Consider the following 22838-nt stretch of genomic DNA (forward strand, 5'->3'; position numbering starts at 1 on the left):
TTTGTAATTCTGTACATTTTAATTAAGTTATTGTTATTGGTTTATTGTATGTGGTTATTGTTCGGGACGAACAATACTAAGGAAGGGGCAGTGTTGCGTAAGCGAAGTCACATGACTAGTGTGACGCAACGTTTCTAGAACTATCTTGTTCCTTCATGAATGCCCTAGCATTTACTAGATAGGGTAGGCTGGTATATATATAAGAGGGTAACAACGTGACGGAATAATGTGTGTCGGTAATGAGTAATTGAACTGCGGTAAGAGAGAGACGTATTGTTGAAGTTAAAGTCGTTATTATAGTTTGTTATAGCGCGACTGTTGAAGTTGAGTGTATCGTAAAGTTATATTCGGAAAGAATAAACAGTTTTATTAAGTAAGGACTTGTGTCGCTAAAGTTTCGTTGGAACGAAGTTACGGAAAGTTAATTAACAAACGGAGACGTAACAATATTATTCTCCTTGGTAGCTCTACCATATGTCTAAGAATTTATAACACTAAAACCTGATTTTGACACCTGTGTAAATAGAGCACAAATAGCTTAATGTGCGCTTCAGAAAGAAATTTGTATGTATGAAAAAAGTGTCTCAGAAATAAAATGGAATGTGAAACGAGACTACTTTTAATAACTAAAATATTTATAAGGTACGGTTTAAACGTCCACAACTGGCGATTTATTATAAACTAATAGGCCTAAAATTTGTGATGTTAACTGCAGATGTAATGTTTTTCGCATTCCTTTTACTTTATCCATTTCAGATTCAAAATCAAAGGTTGAATAACATTTGAGGATTATATCTGGTTGTGAATTCGAAATAGACAAGTTGAGAGGAATGTGATGAAAAACACAACAACATATACAGTTAACATGAATGTTAGGCCTAAAATATTTACATATTATATCAGATATATATCATTCTTATAATGTACTTTTCACTAGAGGGCGTTTACAGTCTTGAAGAACAAAAACGGCGAAGAAACCAAAAAGTGTTTAACCCTCGTGTTGATTTAACGTCTACTTCAGGTCTTTAAATTCTTTGTAACTTTCAACCTATATAGGTTTGTAAGAGAAACTAGGAAAGATGAGTAACGTCAGTGTTTCTATTATGGCGGGGAACAGTGAGTCTGAGCGTAAGCGTTTTATTGCTGCATCAGATAACAATGAAACTCATCAGCCGAGTGTGAGTGTGACAGAAAGAAGTGAACAAGGCCAGGAGAAGCCGCCGTCAAACGTACCAGTTTCGTCAGCTGGTAGTGGTGATGAACAAACTAGACGTTCGAGTAGACGAAAGAAACCGCGGGTAAATGTAAATGAGTGATTATATAAATTTGTTGCTTTCTTGTACAATAAGATTGTGAAATATTTAGTGCTATTGCTTAATAATACTAATAGAAAGAACAGGTCTACCATCTCAAAGTAAAAGCGCACAGATTATGCTTGTGACTATTAGTGGGTCAATTTTAACCACCCTTGAATATTATAAAAGCACGTAAGGAGCGTACTAACAGGATTTTTTCATTTTATGCAATATATTCTTGAGGTCAGACGCCCAAGAACTTTGCCCTCCCACAATGCAATATCTGCATAGCAACCGAGGCAAAGGGGCAAACAAATAGAGCAATGAAGGAGAAATCCTATTCATTCCATACACTTGCACACCATCTAGACTCGTAGTAATAAGAACTATTGGTGTTTGTGTCGATCTTTTGGGCCTGGAATGGCCAGGTGGTTAGGGTGAAAGATTCGCTATCTGAGGGTTGTGGGTTCAAATCCCTGTCCCACCAAACATGCTTGCCCTTTCAGTTGTGGGGGCATTATAATGTGATGGTAAATCACACAATTTTTTGGTAAAAGAGTAGTCCAAGAGTTGGCGGTGGGTGGTGGTGATTAGCTGCCTTCCCTCTAGTCTTTCACTGCTAGTTTAGGGACGTCTAGCGCAGATAGCCCTTGTTTAGCTTTGTGCGAAATTCAGAACAAACTAAATGATCTTTTGTTGTTCCAAACCTGCAGATATGTTGAAAAGTTTTTATGCATTTAATTGCACCAATAACAAGTCGAATAACTTCTGTTCGAATTATCATTGAACATGTAATAGGACTGCTGAAAAAGCATTATAAAATCCTACAAGGTTCTCTACCCATTCACAGCATGAAACAAATTTCAGATGAACTCTGAAAAAATTTGGCAAGCACTGATAAGATTGTTGGAGTCTATGCTGTAATGTTAAATCTGGGTGAAGGCATTATATATAATGAGTGATGTCTTTGCTAGTTTGAACAATTCTTGAGTCAGATATTGGCTTAATGTTGCAGCTGGGGCCAAAGTGATATCAACCAGTCTTTCCTGTTCTTTTCATATTTGTTGCTGTACTACATAGTAAGACATTGTATTTTTGTCTATTCTGGTGCATTTGGGCTGTATACATGTATTTAGTACATGGTCACCAGTCTAATGTCTTTAAGTAAGTGTTGACCCTCTGATACTGTAGCATTACCTGAAGTTGTTGAAACAAAATATTATTATTATTTTAAACTTTATGCCATACTTATCCTATCAGTGTTGTCATTGTAGAGAGTTATCACATTAAGACCATGAAAACATTGCTTTTGAGAAAAAATGAAGTTAAGGTTTGACAGTTCATATTAACTATGTGTATGTTATTTGTATGGGAAATATCACTGCTGCATCATTAGGTTTCATGGACTTAAGTAGCATTGGTTATGCAGTTTGACACAGGAAATCTTCCTGTATCATTTAAAGCACTTGGGTCATAACTGTACTCGCTTCACTGTTGTTTGCCCCTTTGTCAAGATGGCAATCCTGTTACAAGGCAAAATCACATGACTGTGAAGGCACGCCAACCTCACGAATATCATGAAATTGGCAAAAAAAAGCTTGTATTAATTGAAATCTATTATTACCACTACAGGCTGGTATCACCTTGAGTAGGAAACTTAAGTTTCCTGTAGCATGTGAATTTCACCGAAGCTGGGAAGATCCATGAACCATATTGGATATTCTGTGATAGATTGTATAGAAATTTATGAAGTTATGTTGATATACTGCTTATCAGGTTTAGTAGTATTCATTTGTGATTGAATTCGACCCACAGGAGAGTTATGAGCAATTATTAGTAGGGCCAATCATGTTATTGAGTTTTTTATTTGTAATATAATAAGATTTGTTTAAAAATTGTGTCCAATCTCTTGTTTACCTTGAGTAAACAGTTTAAGACACTGTTATAGTGTTAAGTGAAACAGACTACAAGTTAATGAAAGTATCTCCTTAAGTTTGACCAGTCTAATAATTAGACCACAACTTCTATGTTTTGGCATCTACCTAGTCCAGTGTCACTTATATTGACTGTCTGTGTTGGTAACTGGACATAAAGAAAACCTTGAGATGAGGATAAACATGCTATACCTGTTTTTTGGAGAAAAGTAAATGTCATTGTTTCTCTTATCTAACATACTGTAAGAGAAGAAATAACTATTTTAATAATATATTTTATATAAGAAACTATGTTTTTATTAATATTTCTAAAATGCTGTCTTAGAAAAATATTCCTTTGTAAGGCTGAGTGATTTAATCGATTACCTTTGAGGAGTGGTTACATTGATTAGTGTCTCAAATATTACCTGATTAATTGATTAATGTCATGAAAATAATGAACTAATCAAAATTTGGGTTTCATATTACCTGTTTTCATTATTCCAACAGTCGATTAAATGAAATTATGCTCGATTGTCATGAAAATAATTAACTGATTATAATTAATTCTGATTATTACTGTTTTCATTTACTCCAACAATCAATTAATCAAAATTAAAATTCAATCAATTGTCAGAAAAATAATCAACTAATCAGAATTAGGGTTTTTGATTATTCCAAATATCCAAGTAATCAAAATATTGTCATTATGTTTGTTTATTGTTAAGTACAAAGCTACATAATGGGCAGGTGGGAAGATGCTTTGTAGAGGTTTTCAGGTTTAATTCCCATTGCCACTAAAGTTACTCGTACTGTCTTTGTTATTGCAAAGCCACTAAGGCTACCTGCCACTGTCACTAATTTTGAACTGTCAGAAGGAAGGAAACTGAGTGTTAGCACCCACCCCCAAACTCTCTGGTTACTTAAGTATGAAATAAAGTGTAAGCTTACTGTTTTTTTTTTTCACTTTGTTACTTTTCTAGCTTACAATTGCATAGCTGCATTTTTTAATGTTGTATAAGCAGGAACAGATTAGGTTGGCAAGTGTCGAGAATCCCCAACCTTTTTGTTTCAGTAATTAATATCTATATTATTAAATGTTTTAATAAGTAGGCACAGATCTAGGGAAGTTCAAATCACTCCTATGTTTTTTACAGAAATTAATAAAAAATAAGCAATATAGTACCAAAAAGAAATATTAGATGTTGATGTTTTTACTTGATTGGTCCATTGATTACTATAAAACAAAATTCAATTTTTCTGAAATTGTCATGGTTACATCCTTAGCCAATAATTGATTATCTCTAAATGAATATAACAATATGATTGTTAATTAAATGTTGCCATTGTACATTTTCACACTTTGGCTTTTTCCAGACAATTACAATGTGTGTGCTCTAGACTTTATACATATTTATTTTCATCAGTTAATATTGCTTAGGACACATGCACCTCTTATAACATATGCTTGTTAGAAAATCAATTTTTGGAAGTTAGAATATTTGTGACAAAGATGTTTTATGTATTGTTAATATCTGAAATAAGTGGAAATGCAAGTGCTACGAATTAGAAACAAATTTAAAACAGACATGTTTAAGAAAGCCAAAATATTTACTTAGGTGTATACTTTATAATTTCTTATTTTTAAATATAATTATAATTATTTAATTCTAATTGCAACATTTGAAATATTTGTCATGTTATCAGTCGCATTACTAGAAATAAAAATATAGAAATAAGCTTGGAAATTGTATTATAACCCAACTGAGCTACTTCTAATGATATTATAGGCTTTCTAACTGATTTTGTTATTAAAGTTACAAGTAGTGTGTTGTTATAAGTAAAAAAACAACCATAGTAATATAACTCTATCAGTACTCATATATAATCCCCTCCAGTGATGTCCTAGATCATCCCCCTTTCGAGTAGGTTTCTCAAAGTATGGATCTGTAACAAAGATGTAACATAAATACTCCATCTAGTGAGCTTTGACATTTTTTTTTAAAATGAAAATCAGTATTGTTTGTCAAATATCGTATTGATTTTTGCATGTGTTTTGAAAAATAATTTTATTTCCAGCAAGGAAAAAAGCATTCAACTAAAATACACATAATGTAGGCCTATAGTTGAAACTAGTTGTTTTTCATATATTCTGTTGTTGATGTTTTTAGGGTGTTAGAGTTCATTAATGCTATATAAAAAATGTTTGTCATGAAGTAATATGTTTATTTTTATCAACAAAAATTCAGTAGTTTTAGTATGGTAGTCTTGTGATAAAACTCAGATAAAGCTATTAATCATATAATTTTTATGTTGTCATAGGTTTTGCACTACTTTGTATGTATGATAAATTTTCATGTACAACAGTTTAGGATGAACAGATTAACTTACTTTTAAATTTTTATAACTGAAGACAGGATTTCCATTAGCTTATGTTTTGACAAATTCTAGGCAATATTTTATGTTAATTCTAAGCATTTAAACAATTTTACCTCAAAAGAATTTTAGCATCAAAATTTTGTCGTATTCTAACATTGCAATTCATAAAGAAAAAGTTAATATTTTGCACCACTGCAAACAAAATGGTCTACTTATCAATTATTTTAGAATTATTCTGGTCACCCCCCCCCCCCAAAAAGCATTTTTCACTAAGAACCTATCACCTTTTGAAAATATGTTATCCACTTCTTAATTTTCAAAGCATTTCCTTAGATTTTGGTTGAAACCTTGCCATGGTGGCACATCAAGTTTTTAATAATTTACTAATAAAACAGCCATAAGTAAAGTGTAAATATGTGTGATTGTATGAGTTGTAGAGGACATGGTATACCAATCAAGTAATGAGCATGTCAATTAATCAATTAGCAAATACCACTAATTTTTCAGTTCTGTTACATTGGGAGGAAAGAGAAATGATTGATTTTTGTCCTTTAAAACACAAGTAAAGAATGTTCATTTATAATCTCAAGATTTTTGCACTTTGGTCTTAAATGCTAGTATCATGAGAACTGATGATACAGTGAAAGGTAATGGGCATAACTTTCATGCTAAACATGTACGTCATGTAACATACGAATTTCAAGAGAGCATTTATCCATTCAAGGATGTCCTTGTATACCCAGCATCGAGAAATTTAACATACTAAACTTATTCTTTATTTTTTAGGAAATCATCAGTCCCATATTTAAACATTGCCAGTGGTAACTCATTCCATGAGCTAATAATGCTATTACAAAAATAAAACTGTCTTAGCCCTGAATCTGAGCTCCATCCAAGAGGTGCAGAAGTTTCCACAGTGGCTGAAGCAAAGCTCATAATACTTCTCTGACAAAAAGTTTTAATTACTGTAACGGTCCCACATGGCAGTATGTCTTAATACCTCAGTGAGCTTTGTGTTTTTGCAAATAGATAGTTTACTGTTCCAACATTTGTCCTCATATCCGGGCTCAGATGAGTCTTACATTGGATGATATTGCTGAATCCAGTGTTCAGCCCATCCCACCATAGCTTGTCTCCATCCTCCCCTGTGTTCTTTTTAGTGAGTAACCTAAAGAAGTCGGATATCTCTGACTGGAAGTACTAACTTGCTTTTAACGAACATTTTTAGAACCACCATTTTTCATTCCAGTTTTATGTAAGGCTCGAAATTAGATGATTCTCTGGGCTCTGCAGTAGTTTTCTTTAGCTCTATAGTTTCTCAGAGAATCTTCTGTAGAGTAGGTGTTCAGTGCTGTGTAGTCTCACCCGCTTGATTACGTACAAGCTAAGTGGTACACTAATTGTATCATTATATTGACCCACTTAGCTCTATGAATGCCTTGAAATTGCTTAACATTAGGTCTCTTGGATATTCAGAGAAAACTGGTCCTTTTCTCACTACCATCTATCTGTATCCAGTTTTTCCTGGATTTATGGTGATGTCAGAATCTGAAGGAACAAGTTTACTGACACTGCAGTCAAGTTAATTTCCACTGGCAACATTACATTTTTGGACTTCGAGTAAGTCATCAAGGCAAGGTTTGATAATTTGTGGTGAGCAACATTTAAATACATCTTGTCCAGATAAAATATAGTGTGCTCTTAGTGATTGACTCAAGTCGTGTATTCCTATTATCACCATGACACTGAATGCTAGAACAATTTTAAATGTGTTTTTAACCCTTTGACATTGGACTATATCATTGGCAGTGATGACACTATCCAGGTTGGCCATGTTTTTGTTTTGTGTGGGCCATTGGTCTCTTTAATTCTTATTAATATTTACACATTATATGTAGTAACTTTTCTAGTTTCTATTTATACTATTTTACTGTCCTTTTTACAAAAAAAAACAATTGATGCAGATAGCCTATGTTGTTTTGCACACACAAAATTAACACAGTCAATTATTCTTCAGTTTTAGCTGATAAAACTCTTTCTTAAGCTATATCTTTCAAAAATACTAAATATTTTAATCTAAAAAATATGATTTTTTCACTTAACTCCTTAAACTCGAGCTAATGCTGGAAGCATCCGATTGAAATTCACAAGTTACCAATCAGACGGTGACACCAAATGTTTAACAGGAAGATGTTTGAGGCTAATTACTCAACAATGCTTCATGTTGGTAACCCTGATGTTGAAGGGGAAAATAAGATTAAGGAAATTGAAAATTTATAAGGTATGATAATGATTATTAGGAAATCATGAAAATAATCCTGTCAGAATGTGCAAAATATTATGGGTTTAAAGAGTTCAGAAGCATAGGAAAGTCTAAAATGAAACAAGCTTCAAAATGTAAAAGGTTAAATACTGTTGAGTTGGTGTGGTTAAGTTAGCAGTAGGTTGCAAAGTAATGTTTTAAAAATATGCTTGCCCTACGTTAAAAACATTCTCTTCAATTCACCAGTAGATAGTTTTGCTGATTGTCTTGTGAAACACCAACATGTATTGCCGAGCACAGTTATTACATATGTAGTTCTGTGTGAATTAAACTTCCTTTATTTATGGTTACTCAGTGGTATTCTTGAATCACTCTACTAATTTAATCGTAGTAGGAAAGTAATACCTTCATGGACACATTGTAATAACAGTAGATCGTTTTTCTTAGAAGTGATGGATTAAGTAGTTATCTTAAGAAATTATCTTTTGATATGATTCCTGTCTGGGCTGGGAAACAACTGAACCTGGAGATGATTTAAGATGTCAAACAAATGTTTTTAATTGTGGCATAACATTGAAAGCTAGTAACAGAAGCAAAAAGTTCTCTCAAGAGATATTTTGTTTAATATGTAGAAAAAAGTTTAAAATAAAGAAATTATATATGGAAGTTAAAAAGAAATACAATATTTACTGGGGGAAAAAACTTGTAATTCTACATCCTGTCTACAATTGCTAAGCTCATAAAATGTTTATGTCAATTAACTTGTACTAAACAAAAATAGTTTTTAACTTTCAGCTAGAAGTACTCACAATAGATGTATGTTATGTTTTAAGACTAGCAGAGACCCAAAAAACATTTGTAGTCAAATTAGTATCTTTATTGCAACAGTACTTCTTTAAATACAGGATTCCTAGAATAATACAAAAGAATTCTAATTGCATACATGGAAATCTATAATTCCGACAAGGTATCTTATTTCTACTCACATATATAGCTATTCTCTTTTAGTGCTTCCCTGATTATCTTGTTCATTTATCCCATGTCCAATTTTCTCACCTTTGTCTTACCCTCATGTCTATCTTACGGTACTTGTCCACTATCCACCTTCTCTCCGAGGGGTTTTTTTTTTTGGGGGGGGGGTATGTTTGCCATAATTATATCCATGTTGGCACATTTATCAACTTCAGCTCTTTCTTTGCACATGTGATTCCTCTGTTGTTGGAATCTTTTGGGGAGAGATGCAGTATTGTCCCAAGTTTGTTTGCCATCTACTTATCTTAGGAACTTATGCTTGGCCCCTTTTCTCCATAGCTCAGAGTGGAATCAGATGAGATAACAAAACTCTTTCATCACTGGTTGATCATTTATCTTGCTCTGAGCCTTTGACCATTTCCTATTTCTGGTCCCATCCTTTACCTGTTCCTTCTTCCAGGGGATCTTCCTCTTGTTGTTTTATTTGATGCAGAGTGTCACACTGCCAACAGTATCAGTGACTACTCTGTGGGTTCTGGTCCAGTGGGGGCTCCTTTATTCAAGTTTGTTTCTTTATGGCAGGAAATTGCCAAGGATCTCTGGGTTCTGATTTTATCCAAGGGACTTGTCATCAGCTTCCCTTCCCTTCCCCCATTATCTCCAATATCTATTTACTTTCCATTGCCTCGAGATCCTACCACATGTTAGCATCTGTAGGTAGTACAGGATCTTCTCTTTCAGAATGCCATCAAACCTTTCATTCACCCTTCTCCAGGCTTTTATTGTAGGCTGTTTGTGGTACCCAAGAAAACAAGTGGCATGTGATTGATCTGTCCTGCCCCAATCACTTCTTGGTGCAACCTTGCTTTACCATGGAATCATTTCTCACCATAAGGTGATTTTATCCAGGCTTATGGATGAATTAGGTAGACGTCTTGCATTCTTACTTACATATTCCTATATCTCCTCTGTTGAGATGCTGTTTTTGGTTTGTTCTTCACGGATTGGTTTATCAATTTTGCATTCTTCCTTTTGAGCTTGCTTTGGCACCATATGTCTTTTATCGAGTGGTCAAGGCTTTTGCCAGACATATGCACTCTTGTGGATTGAGCTTACACCATGATATGGACAACTGGCTATTGTTGGCTCATTCCAAACTGGAGTCCACCCAGCGCACTCATCTGCTTCTTTTGGAGGCCGTACATCAGGCTTTGAATCATTTTCTTCATCTTGCCAGCAGTCATCTGGTTATGGTCTATTCCAACATTTTTACAGTGGTGGCATATCTCAATCACCAGGTTGTCACCCATTCTCATTCCCTTTGTAGTCAATTGTTGGATCTCCTTTTTTGGGCCCACACATACAATATTCATCTCCTTGTGTGTGCCAGGTACCAGGTGCTTTCAATCTTGTCGTGGATCATCTTTCCTACCGGACAAAATTTATCTAACGGAATGGTCTCTAGATCCTCAAGTTTTCCTGTATTTGTGCAGTCGGTGGTGTACTCCATACTTCAGATGCATTTGTCACAATCCTCAATACCAAGTTACTTTGATTTTGGTCTCTGGTACCTCATTCACTTGGACAGGCTGTCAATGTATTCAGTCAAGATTGGGAAGACAGATTCCTTTATGTGTATCCTCCCATCTGACTCCCTTCCAGGGTGATTTCTGTCATCCACATCCCTCTGTGTCAAGCCCTTCTGATTGCCCCTTACTGGTCAGTTCAGCTGTGGTTTCCGTGGCTGCTCCAGATACATTCTGCTCCTCTGTTGCCTCTTCCCATGACTCCATCCCTTCTCAGTCCCAGGTAGTTCATCCAGCCATTTCTAACCTTTGTCTTCACACCTGGTTTTAACCGGTTTGTCACAGTGAGTAGCTTCATTTTTAGCACGTTTCATTTTCCCTTTCTCCTTGTAGGTTTATTAGTGTAAGTAGAATGTTTTTCGCCATTGGTCTTTGGGTCAGGATTTTTCCCCTGCTCATTCCACTGTTCCAATTATTACAGATTTCCTCACTTTGTTATTTGATCAGGGAACATCTGATCCTCGATCATGGGTTATTGGGCTGCCTTATCCCACACTTTTTCATTTTCCTCTGTACTGTAAAATTTTACCTCTCATACCATATAGCTGTTGTAACATTACTTCCGATTTAGTCGACCTCCAAGAGGTGCAGTTCTTCCGGATTTGGATGTCAGTGTGATGCTGCACTGCCTTACTTTATCTCTGTTTGAATCTTTGTCATCTTTTTACATGTTTCATTTATCCCTTAAGGCATATTTCCTTCTCCTTTTGGCCTGTGGACATCGTCGGTCAGATTTGTTTGCCATCAATGTTTCACAAACTCTGTACCATTCCACATATATTCTCCTTTACCTGGGTTGATATTTCTTTCCCAAAACTTTGGTGGCATGGGAAGGTAATTCCTCCTTCTAACCTATTTTCCTTCCTTCCGTTTCCCACCTCTATTCCCGAGCTGATCTGGATAGACTTCTGTGTTTTGTTCCTGCCTTTTCATTCCTTGGCAGCTATCCTCTGTTTGTGATCTCTCTCCTTCCCCCCTTACCAATTGGGTTCAATTTTTAATTAGATTGGCATATTCTTCCTTGTCTCCTTCTTCACATAATTTGTTGCAGGTGTCTTCCTATCAGATTAGGCACCTTATTTTTTCCCTGGCATCTCATTTCTGTCACCCTTTGGAGGAAATTCTTCAAGCAGGCATGTGGACCACTCCACATACCTTCATCTCTCATTATCTGTATCATGTTGCTGTTTCTTCCTTGTCAGGTTATTGTCTTCCACCTGCTGCCATTCTAACACTTTAGATTGACTGTAACTTGGTGAGTTTTTCTTTTGTTATATACATTATTTTCAGGGGCCTGTCCCATGTTTTGACCATGATCCCTCTCTGTGGTGAGTGGTGCCTGTTCAAGTATACTTCAATATTTTACAATTGTACAAACAAAACCTGCACTGTTAAGCCATTTTGACTTCAAAATTTCCATGGCCACAGAATGTACACTGTTCATTACAATCACATAAACTAGAGATGGAAGGATGTTGTAGCTTTGGAGTGAACCATCATAATGATTGGAATCCCTCCTGCATGGAAGTTGGTTCCTGGTGGTTTAATTTTGGATTTAGAGCTGAACCAACCAATGTATTGTTCTCACACATACTGTGTGATTGCGATCCATCATCCTATCCCCACGAGGATGTCAGATCCCATCAGTTGAGTTTTGGATTTAGAGCTGAACCAATCAATGTAAGTCCACGCACACAGGTGTTCAGGGTATCTGTGGTCCCTAAATCAGTTTGCCTCAAGTGCACCCCAGAGTTGTGGGTTATGGTGGGTGCACTTGTTGGTTGCTCTGCTTCTTCCTCAATATTTTTATGCCAAGGATGTTGCTGTGTTTGGGGTGGTTCCGGTCTGTTTGGTTGGTGTGGGACATAGCACATTACAGGGACATCTTTCATGTTTCTATTCATCTGGAGGTAAGGTTCGTGGTTTGATATATATAATATGTATATATGATATATAATTCCTCACATGTGTCAGTTTCACAGATCGTGGTGGGATTTCTCCCTCCAGTCGACTGAACCCTCTCATGGATGTTGGTTCCTCATGGTCAAGTTTTGGATGCAGCTGAGTTACTATGTACGGTCCATCATGCCTTAGCCACTCTACTCCTTGGGGCACATCCCTTAATTTAATCCACATTCCATTTATAAGGGAGATTGAAATTATTATATGTTTTTGTTTTGAATCACTGTCCAACCTGTGTTCTCTCTCACTGGGATGTGCTCTTCACAATTTTCTACCCAGATCTGTTACACCTTTTCCACACCTGGGTACAGAAGTGGTGTGATCTCCCATGTATAATTCTCTTATTAGATGGTGTCCTTCAGATGCTTTTGAAGAATGCTTCTACTTTCTCCCTTGTACTGGTCCTATTCCTATTCAATGTAGAATGCTAGTTATGTAGGTGAGCAGAAGTAAGGTACCTTGTCGGTAATTATAATTTTCTTATACTGAAGATGTATTCCTGACAGAAATTACTTCCCACCCTTCCTCCCCACTGTCAACTGGTGCTGAACTTTCTGCCTAAACTTGAAGTGATAGTTTGGTAGAGGGAGTCACATGGGTGTGTGGTACTTCTATTGGTGGAGGTTTGTTGCATGATAGTTTACATGTGAGAATCAGTTAGATCAAGTGAATTGAAGGGTGCGTGGGAGTGAAAGGCTTGTGGCATACAAATAAAATTTTTGCAAATAGAGGGCAACACTGAACAAGAATAGCCATGTATGTGAGTGGAAGTAAGTATTTGTCAGAAATACTTTTTCAGTATAGGAAAATTATAATGTCCACTTATGTTAGGCCTAAAATTAGTTAAGTCTATTAAGTACTATGTACTAACTTGTGTACATTTTTTTGCTTTAATTTAGTTAAGACTAAGCTTTATCATACTTAATACTATCAACAAATAAACTTATACTATGATCTAATGTCAGACAAAAACAGAGTATTATTATAATAGATAAGAAATATTTGATGTGAATTATTCAATTTGAGTAAACATTTTTCCTAGCTCTACAAGTTTTAAAGTAAACTCTGTCCAGTTGGCTGCCCCATAGCAATAACACACAAGAAAAACAACTGAACAAACAGATCTATTTCAGATGTGATTTTAGGCTTTGTAGATGTCATGCATTTTATGAACATGAAATGTCATTGATTTTGGTTATCCTAGCTATATCTTTACTGACTTGTGAACAACACATAATCATCACCTAAAACACAACAATGTAGAGCCAATTGGGCAGCTTATTATCAATTGCACATGCCCACTGTTGGTTATCAACTGCCAAGAATTTGTAACAAGGTGCTGCCTTAAACTTAGCAAATTGAATTACTTTGTACATTCTTAACTGTTAATAGAGGTAAAATCACTTTGTAAACAAAAGTAACATTTAATAATCATTTTTAAATTTTTTGAGTGTGTTGGATATAATAGCTCATCACTTAGTGAAAATGTCTGTTGTTAACTGGAGAACCTAAAGTATAACCATAGTCCACAGATATGTTTTTTTTTTGTTGTTGTTTTTATCACTGCAATGCTGTTGGTTCAAGTTACAAATGAATTGTTAATGCACATGTATTTTATACAAAAAAATTTTTTTTCCCTTTACATAAACATTTAAAAAAAGTAAATAAAAACAATCTGAACAAGTAGGCAAAATTAGACAAAAAGTAACTACGAGACAAAGAGTGGGTTTGTAGGCTTACCAATTTTTCATCAGTGGAACTATTTATTATTATTTTGTTGTCAGTTTTCATTGTTGGCAAATTTAAGACAGCTTTTTGTTATTTCAGTTAATTTCAGTGTTTGCTTTACCAAGGATAATCTATAGAATGCTGGCTTGGTTGAACTTGTGACAGTTTTTTTTTTTAGGTTTGTCCAACTGATCTCTACACACTGTTTTCTGTGAGAAGAGGCTGAGTTGTCTCGACTGTCAGTACCAAAGTCATTCATCACTTTTTTTTTTTTCAGCTGGGTATTATTTCAAACAGTTATATGTTTGGTATGATATAGAGTCCCAGTGTTGTTCTGCCATTAGGGATGATATCCAGCTGCACACTAAAATGGTCATTGGTACCATTAATAGAGTGGAAGTAACTGAAGATAGCAACAGCACTGGGGCTGTGGCAATCACATCACATCTGTAAATACAATCTGTAAGATACCAATATGTCTGAGATTGCTACTTGAGAACTTTGCAGAAAATCTAGACTCCACACAGCAGCAGGAACTTGGTGACTTGTTGGTGTGATATGCCAGTTTATTTATCAGACATAAATACAGGCAATGTACATCCAATTAACCACTGCTCAGGCTTCTCTGGAGCATTAGGGATGTAGCTAGTTCTGAAGTACAGTGGATGTTAAAGGAAAAAAATCATACAGCCTTCAGAGAGTGCTTAATTATTTCCAGTAGTGATTGTCAGGAAGAAGGAAGGTATGCTCAGGTTCTGAATTGAACACTGTCACTCCCATAGATGCCTTTCCTTCATTGTGAACAGAGGAATGTCTGGATGTACTGGAAGAGATCCATTGGCTCAGTACATTAGGCCTGGCATCTGGATAGTGGCATGTTGAGCTGGATGATGAGATCAGATCCAAGTATGAGAGATGACATGCATGTACAAGTTTCATGTCATATTTTTCAGCTTGTTTAAAGTGCCTGCTACTCTCTAAACCATACACTGGAGATGTAAGAAGTACTTGGTCTATATTGATGGTATCTTAGTGTATGGTTTCTCATTAGAGTCTATGTTTGAGAACCTTAAGATCATATTCTAAGTGGTAAAAAAGGCTTGAACCTGAAACATATTTGTTCATGTGAACAAAGGTGGAATATCTCAATTATATTGTGGGTGTAGTAGAATCTCCACATATCCTGCTAAAATAGCAATGGTGGAAGATTGACTTCACCTGTGACAAAACAGTTTCGTTGGACTTGTTGTTGGCAAATCCACAACAGGATTGTGAATTTCTGCTAGAAACTGATGCCAGTTCTGGTGGAACTGTAGTAGTATTATTGTAGTTTGCAGGATGAAGTAGAATTTATAATTACATATACTAGTAGTGCTCTTGTTGCTCCCAAACACAGATGTAAAACAAAGAAAGAACTGATGCCAGTTGTGGTCTTCATAAAACACTTTGAGCACGACACGTATGATAGAAAGTTTACTGTTTGAGTAGACCTAGTTTGCAGAATGAAGTAGAATTTATAATTACATATATTAGTAGTGCACTCATTGCTCCTGAACACAGATGTAAAACCAAGAAAGAACTGATGCCAGTTGTGGTCTTCATAAAACACTTTGAGCACGACACTGTTTGAGTAGACCAAAGCATACTATATAACAGCATTGCAGAGTATGATTTCAACATTGCTTCTGAGCCAGATTAATTGTGTTTATCCTTTCGTTCCTCCAATCTATAGTGTTCTGTATGGTGTACACTCTTTAGTATTACTAAAACATGACTCCTTTAAGTGAATCGGTTCAAAAGCTGGATAGCACTTCCATCAAAAAATGTCAAAAGAAAGTTACTACCTATTATAGGGTAAGTAGGAGTAATTTTATTAACATTAACCACCAGTTTTAGCTACATTTATCTTTAAAAAGTGAACATTACATAAATATTTCAGGTTGAATACAAAGAAAATGAAGAAAAAGCCTCCAACATATCAGAAGAAGAGTATGTTTCTGATGAAGAATCTAAGGTCAAGCAGGAAAAGCAGAGTGTCGTTGCTCCTGTCAAGGCTCCAGAAGAAGAAGAGGAAGTTGATAGTGAGCATGATGATCCAACAGGCCTAGAAGGTGCTGCTTTTCAGAGTCGTCTTCCATTTGACAAAATGACAGCACAAGAGGCAGCATGCTTTCCTGATATCGCTCAAGGTCCTCCTCAGACTCAGAAAGTCTTCTTGCATGTCAGAAACAGACTGGTAAGACTATCTGTTATAGTTTCCAACTGAGAGCTGTTTTATTACAAATATTATTAGTGTGTCTTGGTATTACTTATATTATTTCATTCCTGTTGTTTTGTTTTTTGGCCATTCCTCTATTTGAAAACTTACCATTCTTGCAATCATTAGAAATATTTAATTCTAATTCTGTGTAATATTTCACTACCTTGTGAACAGTCATCTAAGATCTTATTTGCATTACTCAGTAACTTGGTAGGGCTCCTCTTCACCTCAGCAGCCAGTTCAAAATCACTGTTGAGAGTATAAAGCTGGCCATTTTGATGATGAAAACAGATATTGTGAATAAAAATTTGTTTCATTTCTTTCTTTTTTTTCCTTTTTTCCCCTTTGCTGTGAGAATTATAAGTATTTTCCGCATAACATTTCATAATCCTTTGGACATCAGTGTTCGTGAATACCACAGCGTCAAAGTGTATTTCACTCACTTTATAAGCTTCTATTTAACTGAATGAGTAAGATGGCAGGAAGGTGTGCCATATTTCTTGGATCTTTTTCAGTTTATTAAGTTTAGGCAGTTTTCTGTTTCTTTAGCTTCTTATGGGTATTTTTATTGGTTTGAAAAGTTAATATTTGTTTCACCAAAATGGCCTATTAATACTGTTTTGAATAAATTTTTACATTGCTGTTTCAAGTGAATCTTTCAGTGTATTAGCCTTTCTATTAGATAAAACCACTGTAAAACACAGTGATTGATTACTAATTATTTTATCAGTTATCACAGAATAAAATTATCATTTTCAGAAACGTATACTCACCTCTCTGCACAACAAAAAGCTATTACCTTGTGGGATTGCTGTGAAAATTTTTCCACACGTCACAAGCCTTGAACAAAACACACACACCAGCAGTTGGTGTAATAGGAGGTGACACATCCTCCACATGCAGTAGTATTGGTAGAAAGGTTCAACTTTTCTTGGTGCTGCTTTTTTCAGACATGTTTTTCTTTGGAATTGATGGACTTTTTGTGCTAATTATTTTAAATTTTCATTACCAAATCATAGTGTAGTCTGTCTTTCCTTAATTTTCTGGATTATGAGAAAGAATGGCAGATTTTAAACATTTCAGTTAGAACTTTTAATTGAAGTATCTTCAGTTTGATTTTTCTTTTAATCATATTTGTAATTTTGGACACAAGTTCAAGTGTCTGTGAGAAAGTTTCTTTGCCAGTACTATTTCTCGTTCTTTTAATTCAGCATGCATACTGGTTTTGTTATATACTATTCAATGATGCCATTATACCATACTAGGCCTGTGCATCACAGACATACCAGGCCATTGTACACCAGATGGTTGTTTTCATTCTGATCTTGGATCTAGGATTCCTGATCTCCTGAGGATTTTGAGGAATGTTTCTTACACTTTGGAATCTTGAGCTCATGCAACTCATATCTCTGTTCTCTTTCATTTATTGCATTTTTGGATCAGGGGTTTCACCAAATTTCTCATCTTCTCCTGCCTCATAGAGTTCCTCTCTCTCCTTTTCTTAGTCCTCTTGCTACTATCCAACACCATCTTTGATGGCTGGCAGGTCTTAAAGATGACTTATTTCTAGAGTTCTGCTCTCCCACTTTGTACATCTGTGGACTCCATTTGCTACAGACTACTGGGTTACTCAGTTGTTTTTCCCGGTCCTTCTACTCTTCACCTTACCTGATTAGAACACCATGGAATGGTTCCTTGCCCCTGCTCAGAGGTTTTATTCCCATGAAGGCTGGAGATTGATTATGGAAAAACAACTGAGTAACCCAGTAGTCTTGGTTCAAGTTTGACAGAGCCATTACAGCGGTCCTTCTACTCTCCACCTTACCTGATTAGAACACCATGGAATGGTTCCTTGACCCTGCTCAGAGGTTTTATTCCCATGAAGGCTGGAGATTGATTATCTGTCAAACTTGAACCAATTTTCTTTGGTTTCAGATTGACAATTTTTTGTCCTCTGAGGTGGTTACTCTCCCAGGATGTGGATGGCTTGAATTATTGTATCAGATGCTTTATCTACATCCTGATTTGTCCATTTACCTTTCACTTCCTTCAGTTCTTCCAGAACATAAAATAATTTTATCACAGCCCTTCTCTTCAGGTTGATTACAGCCCTGTATGTTTTTAAATTGGGTCTGGTGAGCTATTGTTCAGATATTGCATGCTTTAGGCCTACTGTTCCACTACTGTATAGATATATGGCCTATTCTTGCCCCATCTAATGTGGCATTCACTATTATGACCTCCCTTTTCATTCGATAGTCATCTCACTGGGTTGGCTCTTCAATTTAGCCTTGACTCCTCCAGACAGTATCTAATTCATTTCATATACAGGGCAGGCTCAGCCTTCTCCTTTGTCATCAAGAGATGGAGCTTTTGATACAAGGGCTCTCATAATTCTTTATTTTCCTGCATGAGAGGGTTTATTTTCTTTTGAGAACTCTCACTTCTTTTGTTCCTCTTGAATGTGCTATAAATTCCATGCAACCCTCTATGTCTCTCTACCTCACCCAGAATTGTATCTATTCAGATCCCCCATGGCTTATGTTGCTCACATGTATTTAGGTTTTCATACTTGTGGTGAGCACAGCACAAGTGGCAATAGAACCCTTTTCCAACAGGTAGGTCAAAGTGCACATGTCACAACCTTTTACAGAATTACATTTAAAATGTAATTAAAACTACTTTATTTTCATTGTATATGAATAAACTCTGCATCAAAACATAGTTAATAAATCAAGTGTTAAATTCTTAATTTTATAAGGAAATAGTTTAAAAAATCCTCAGTCTCCCCTAGTATGAGAATTGTAACATTTGCTCTCTAAGTCTTCTCTCTTCTGTAATTTATTTACCACCCCTCCAAGAAGTACAAAATTTAATCTTTTTTCTTGACTGCTTGTTTCTTCCTAACCATGAGCTGCTCAGGAGAGTGATTGGCTGTTTTCTCCATTCAGCATCCCTTTTTTTTCCCGTATGATTATTCCCCCTCAACACATTAGTGGATGACCTCTCACGCATTAGTGTCGCATTACTTACACCATTTTATGGTTTCGTCATAGAGACTCCCTGAAAGTGAGTTGTTTATTTATTTTATTTTTTTAAGGTCTCACAACTACCATCTTCAGTCTATATATTTATATTATGAAGACACTGAAACCAATCAAATGACTGGTGTTGCCTCACAGGGAATACTTTCTCCCAAAAACATCATTGTCCAGTGAGTTATGACAGATATGTTAAGCCCATTTGCCCCTGTTCAGTGCACACTGCTGAGATGGGGGTTTCTGCAATACCATACTTTAGGGGGAAAAAGATACAACTGACAGCACCGGGTGTGAACCTGCTGTTACACCTGGCTAGTGCATTCTGTCTTAATTTGTGGCAATCTTATATAGCTTATCATTGTGGGACTTTATGCATATGTGGTAATTTCTATTTGGCCCAAGTGCCTTTCAGGCAACATTCCTATGCTAACCCCCCCCCCCCACCCCAACCCTATTTCAATGTAAATTAACATGAGAACTAAAGCTGCTTGGGAGGTCAATATTGATAGTTTCTCACTGGTCTGTGTTATCTGTAATCCCACTGGTGTGAGACTGGGTGGATGCACCCTTTGGTGGAAGGTACAGTTTGGGTGCTAATAATGATCACTCGGCTACACAATGAACTAAGTCATTCCTGGTGGCTAATAAGCTGAATTATTTTTGTGTACATGTGTGGAATATTTCTCCAGTATGGTATAGCCTGACTTATTGCTCTAACCACACTCATGCTCAGCCAGCTGACTGTAAGATGATGGCAGGTTGAACACTTTTACCTTCCATACTCCTGTGCAACACTTTTAACAGAAGGTTCTAACTTCTTTTGATAATGTCTTTTGCTCTATCACTTTTATTGGGCAAAGACTGTTCCCTGCATTAGAAGGATGTAGTCTCACGTGGAGTAATGCATCGCTATATTTCATTTCATCTGACAACAACACTTGGAATAATAATTTGAATTTCAAATTAGGGCAAAACAGTTGAAATCTGTAGGTTTTAATATTTTAATATTTCAGGAACGATTAGAGTAAATTAATCTATGAGATCTTGGGCATGGTCAAATACATCAGTTGAAAGGGTTTGACCTCTTAAGTCCAAAACTGTAATTAGATCTCAAATCGATGATGGAGCCATGAACTAAAAGTTTATACTTGAAAAACTCGGAGGCATTCTATGAGCAGCTATGTCACAGCTAATACATTGTCTGAAAACTAATGTGATTTTTATTACTAATATTACACCTGATATTTAAAGTAGTTTTAACTGCATTTGTGTTCTGTTACTAGTTAGAAGAAAAATATTCAAGTTGATCCATGTCTAATGTTGGTGAAGGTAAATATTGATAAATTAAAGAAAAAAACACAAAGTTCCAACAAAAGGTTGAGGAGAATTCATGTTATTTCTTTAGTTAAAATAAGTTACATTCATGTGGAAAACGTAACAGATTTACCATCACTGAAGATTCTGATTTAAAAAGTTCATTTATCCCGATATTTTGTATATAATAGTAGCACTTGTTTCTAGTCTCTTCCTGCTTGTAAAAGTAATTTATGTCATTTAAACTTTCGGTAAAAATTATTAAACATCATTATGAAATAACTTTTTTTTCCTTTCAGTTACAACTATTGCTGGAGAACCCAAATCAGTAGTTTGTTTTTGTATTAAACACCTTAAGTATTTTCTATTAGCCATTATGATTTTTTTTTTTCAGTTACAACTCTGGCTAGAGAACCCAAAGCAGCAGCTTGTCTTTGAGAATGTACTTCCACAGATTGAGCCTCCTTACAACAGTAAGTAAAGTTATTGAACAGATGTATCTTTAGAAAACAGTAATTAAATAACATTTAGTTAAGTGTAGAATTGTTAGTAGAAGTAATTATCACAAAGGTAAAAACTATGAAGGACAAAAAAAAAGTTGGTAATTTACATTAAAAAGAAAAAAAGATAAAACCTTAGTATTTTCAACAGTTGAACTTTTGGAAAGCATTTGATTTGTTTTTTTAATGTAGAAGAGTAGTAGACACTCAGCTGTATAAATTTAGGTTAGAGTCAGTTTCTGTAGTTTAGTTTAAAAAAAAATTATTGTAGAGTTGCACTGTAAACCAGACAGATGATATACTAACTTGGATTTATTGTTCATTGACCCTTTCAAGACAGGTCACGGTTGAAAGGCCATGTCATCTTGTTTGTTGACTTGCATTCAAAATTTTATTGAACTACTATATGATGAATTTATGTCAGTAACTTTGTTATCAAACTGTAGATTATAATTCAGATTTTAGTACTATATATTACTCAATTTCTTAATTTAAAAGTAAATATTAACAAATACAGATAAACATTGATTTTTGTGTGTCACGTGTTATGCAGTACTGGTTCAAATTATATGTTTGTGAAATTAAAATTCTACATCTATAGTTTCATACGAATTAGAAACTCAAATTACCAATATTGACAAGCTGGAATATAAAATAAGAAGCCCTTACCTCTTCTTTTTGCTAAGATATTGCTCATATAATAAATCAAACACAGTGGCACCCCACCCACCTCTTTCCATTTTTGAAAATGCTCCCTTATATACAATTACTTCTAAACATGAATAACTGATCGGAAGCTCAGAATGTCCCCCTAATGGGTTTATAAACCAAGTTAAATTCTTAAGGCACCATTTCTTTCTTTTGAACCAAGATTTTAATGAGGTAGGATGTGTCTTTAGTCATAGTTTTTTTAATTAAAATGCATCTTAGTTACTAAGAAAAATTATAGTTCAATTCTATGGTATTGATGTAGTAATTTATAATTATTTAGTTATTCAAATGTACATATAAAACCTAAATAATAACATTTTGTTTCATATCCTCCACATGCAAAATTTTTATAGGCTTAGCAACCTACGTCAAGCAGCAACCGAGTACAAAGGTTGTAACTAGAAGAGATAAATGTTTGCTTTACTTCTTTATTTACTGTTCTATGTTTGAAGAAAAATAAGTTAAGAACTTATTTTAAAATAGCAATAATGTATATTAATTGAAATGTGATTGTATTTTACAAAATACTAGTCTACTAAAACACAGCCAATACAAGTTACATTGTACAGACCAAAGGTCAGTTTTGTGTTATTTGATACGTAAACATGAGTGCACGTGAGTCACATCATTGTAACTTCTGTATTGTTAGCCAGGCATGGCTGAAAGGTCACTATAATAAAAATAATAAATATATATAAATGTATAATGTTATGAGATTTAAGCTATTTAGTCTAAACATTTATCGGTCAAATCTGTCGAACCCGTATACAGATTAATTACTGAAAATAACAGATAAAATATAGTTTTTCATAAGAAGCATTTGGTAACTATCTGAACACTATAAAGAAAATTTTCTGATGCATAAAAGTATTTTTAATCTTAAAATGAAAATTACTTTGCATGATAGATAGGCA

The 22838-nt window shown here is 35.1% G+C and overlaps 1 protein-coding gene across 1 annotated transcript in view; it reads left to right on the top strand.

Moving 5' to 3' along the window:
* The first annotated feature begins 946 nt into the window (after positions 1–946).
* LOC106464174 (lysine-specific histone demethylase 1A-like) overlaps positions 947–22838 on the top strand; it is a 192498-nt gene continuing 170606 nt past the window's right edge. The window contains 3 exon segments of the mRNA XM_013924296.2: positions 947–1304; positions 16038–16334; positions 21108–21186. Of these exon segments, the coding sequence (XP_013779750.1) occupies positions 1080–1304; positions 16038–16334; positions 21108–21186 (601 nt within the window). The 5' untranslated portion in view covers positions 947–1079.

Source organism: Limulus polyphemus, unplaced genomic scaffold (assembly GCF_000517525.1).
Source record: "Limulus polyphemus unplaced genomic scaffold, Limulus_polyphemus-2.1.2 Scaffold1579, whole genome shotgun sequence".
Classification (NCBI taxonomy): domain Eukaryota; kingdom Metazoa; phylum Arthropoda; class Merostomata; order Xiphosura; family Limulidae; genus Limulus; species Limulus polyphemus.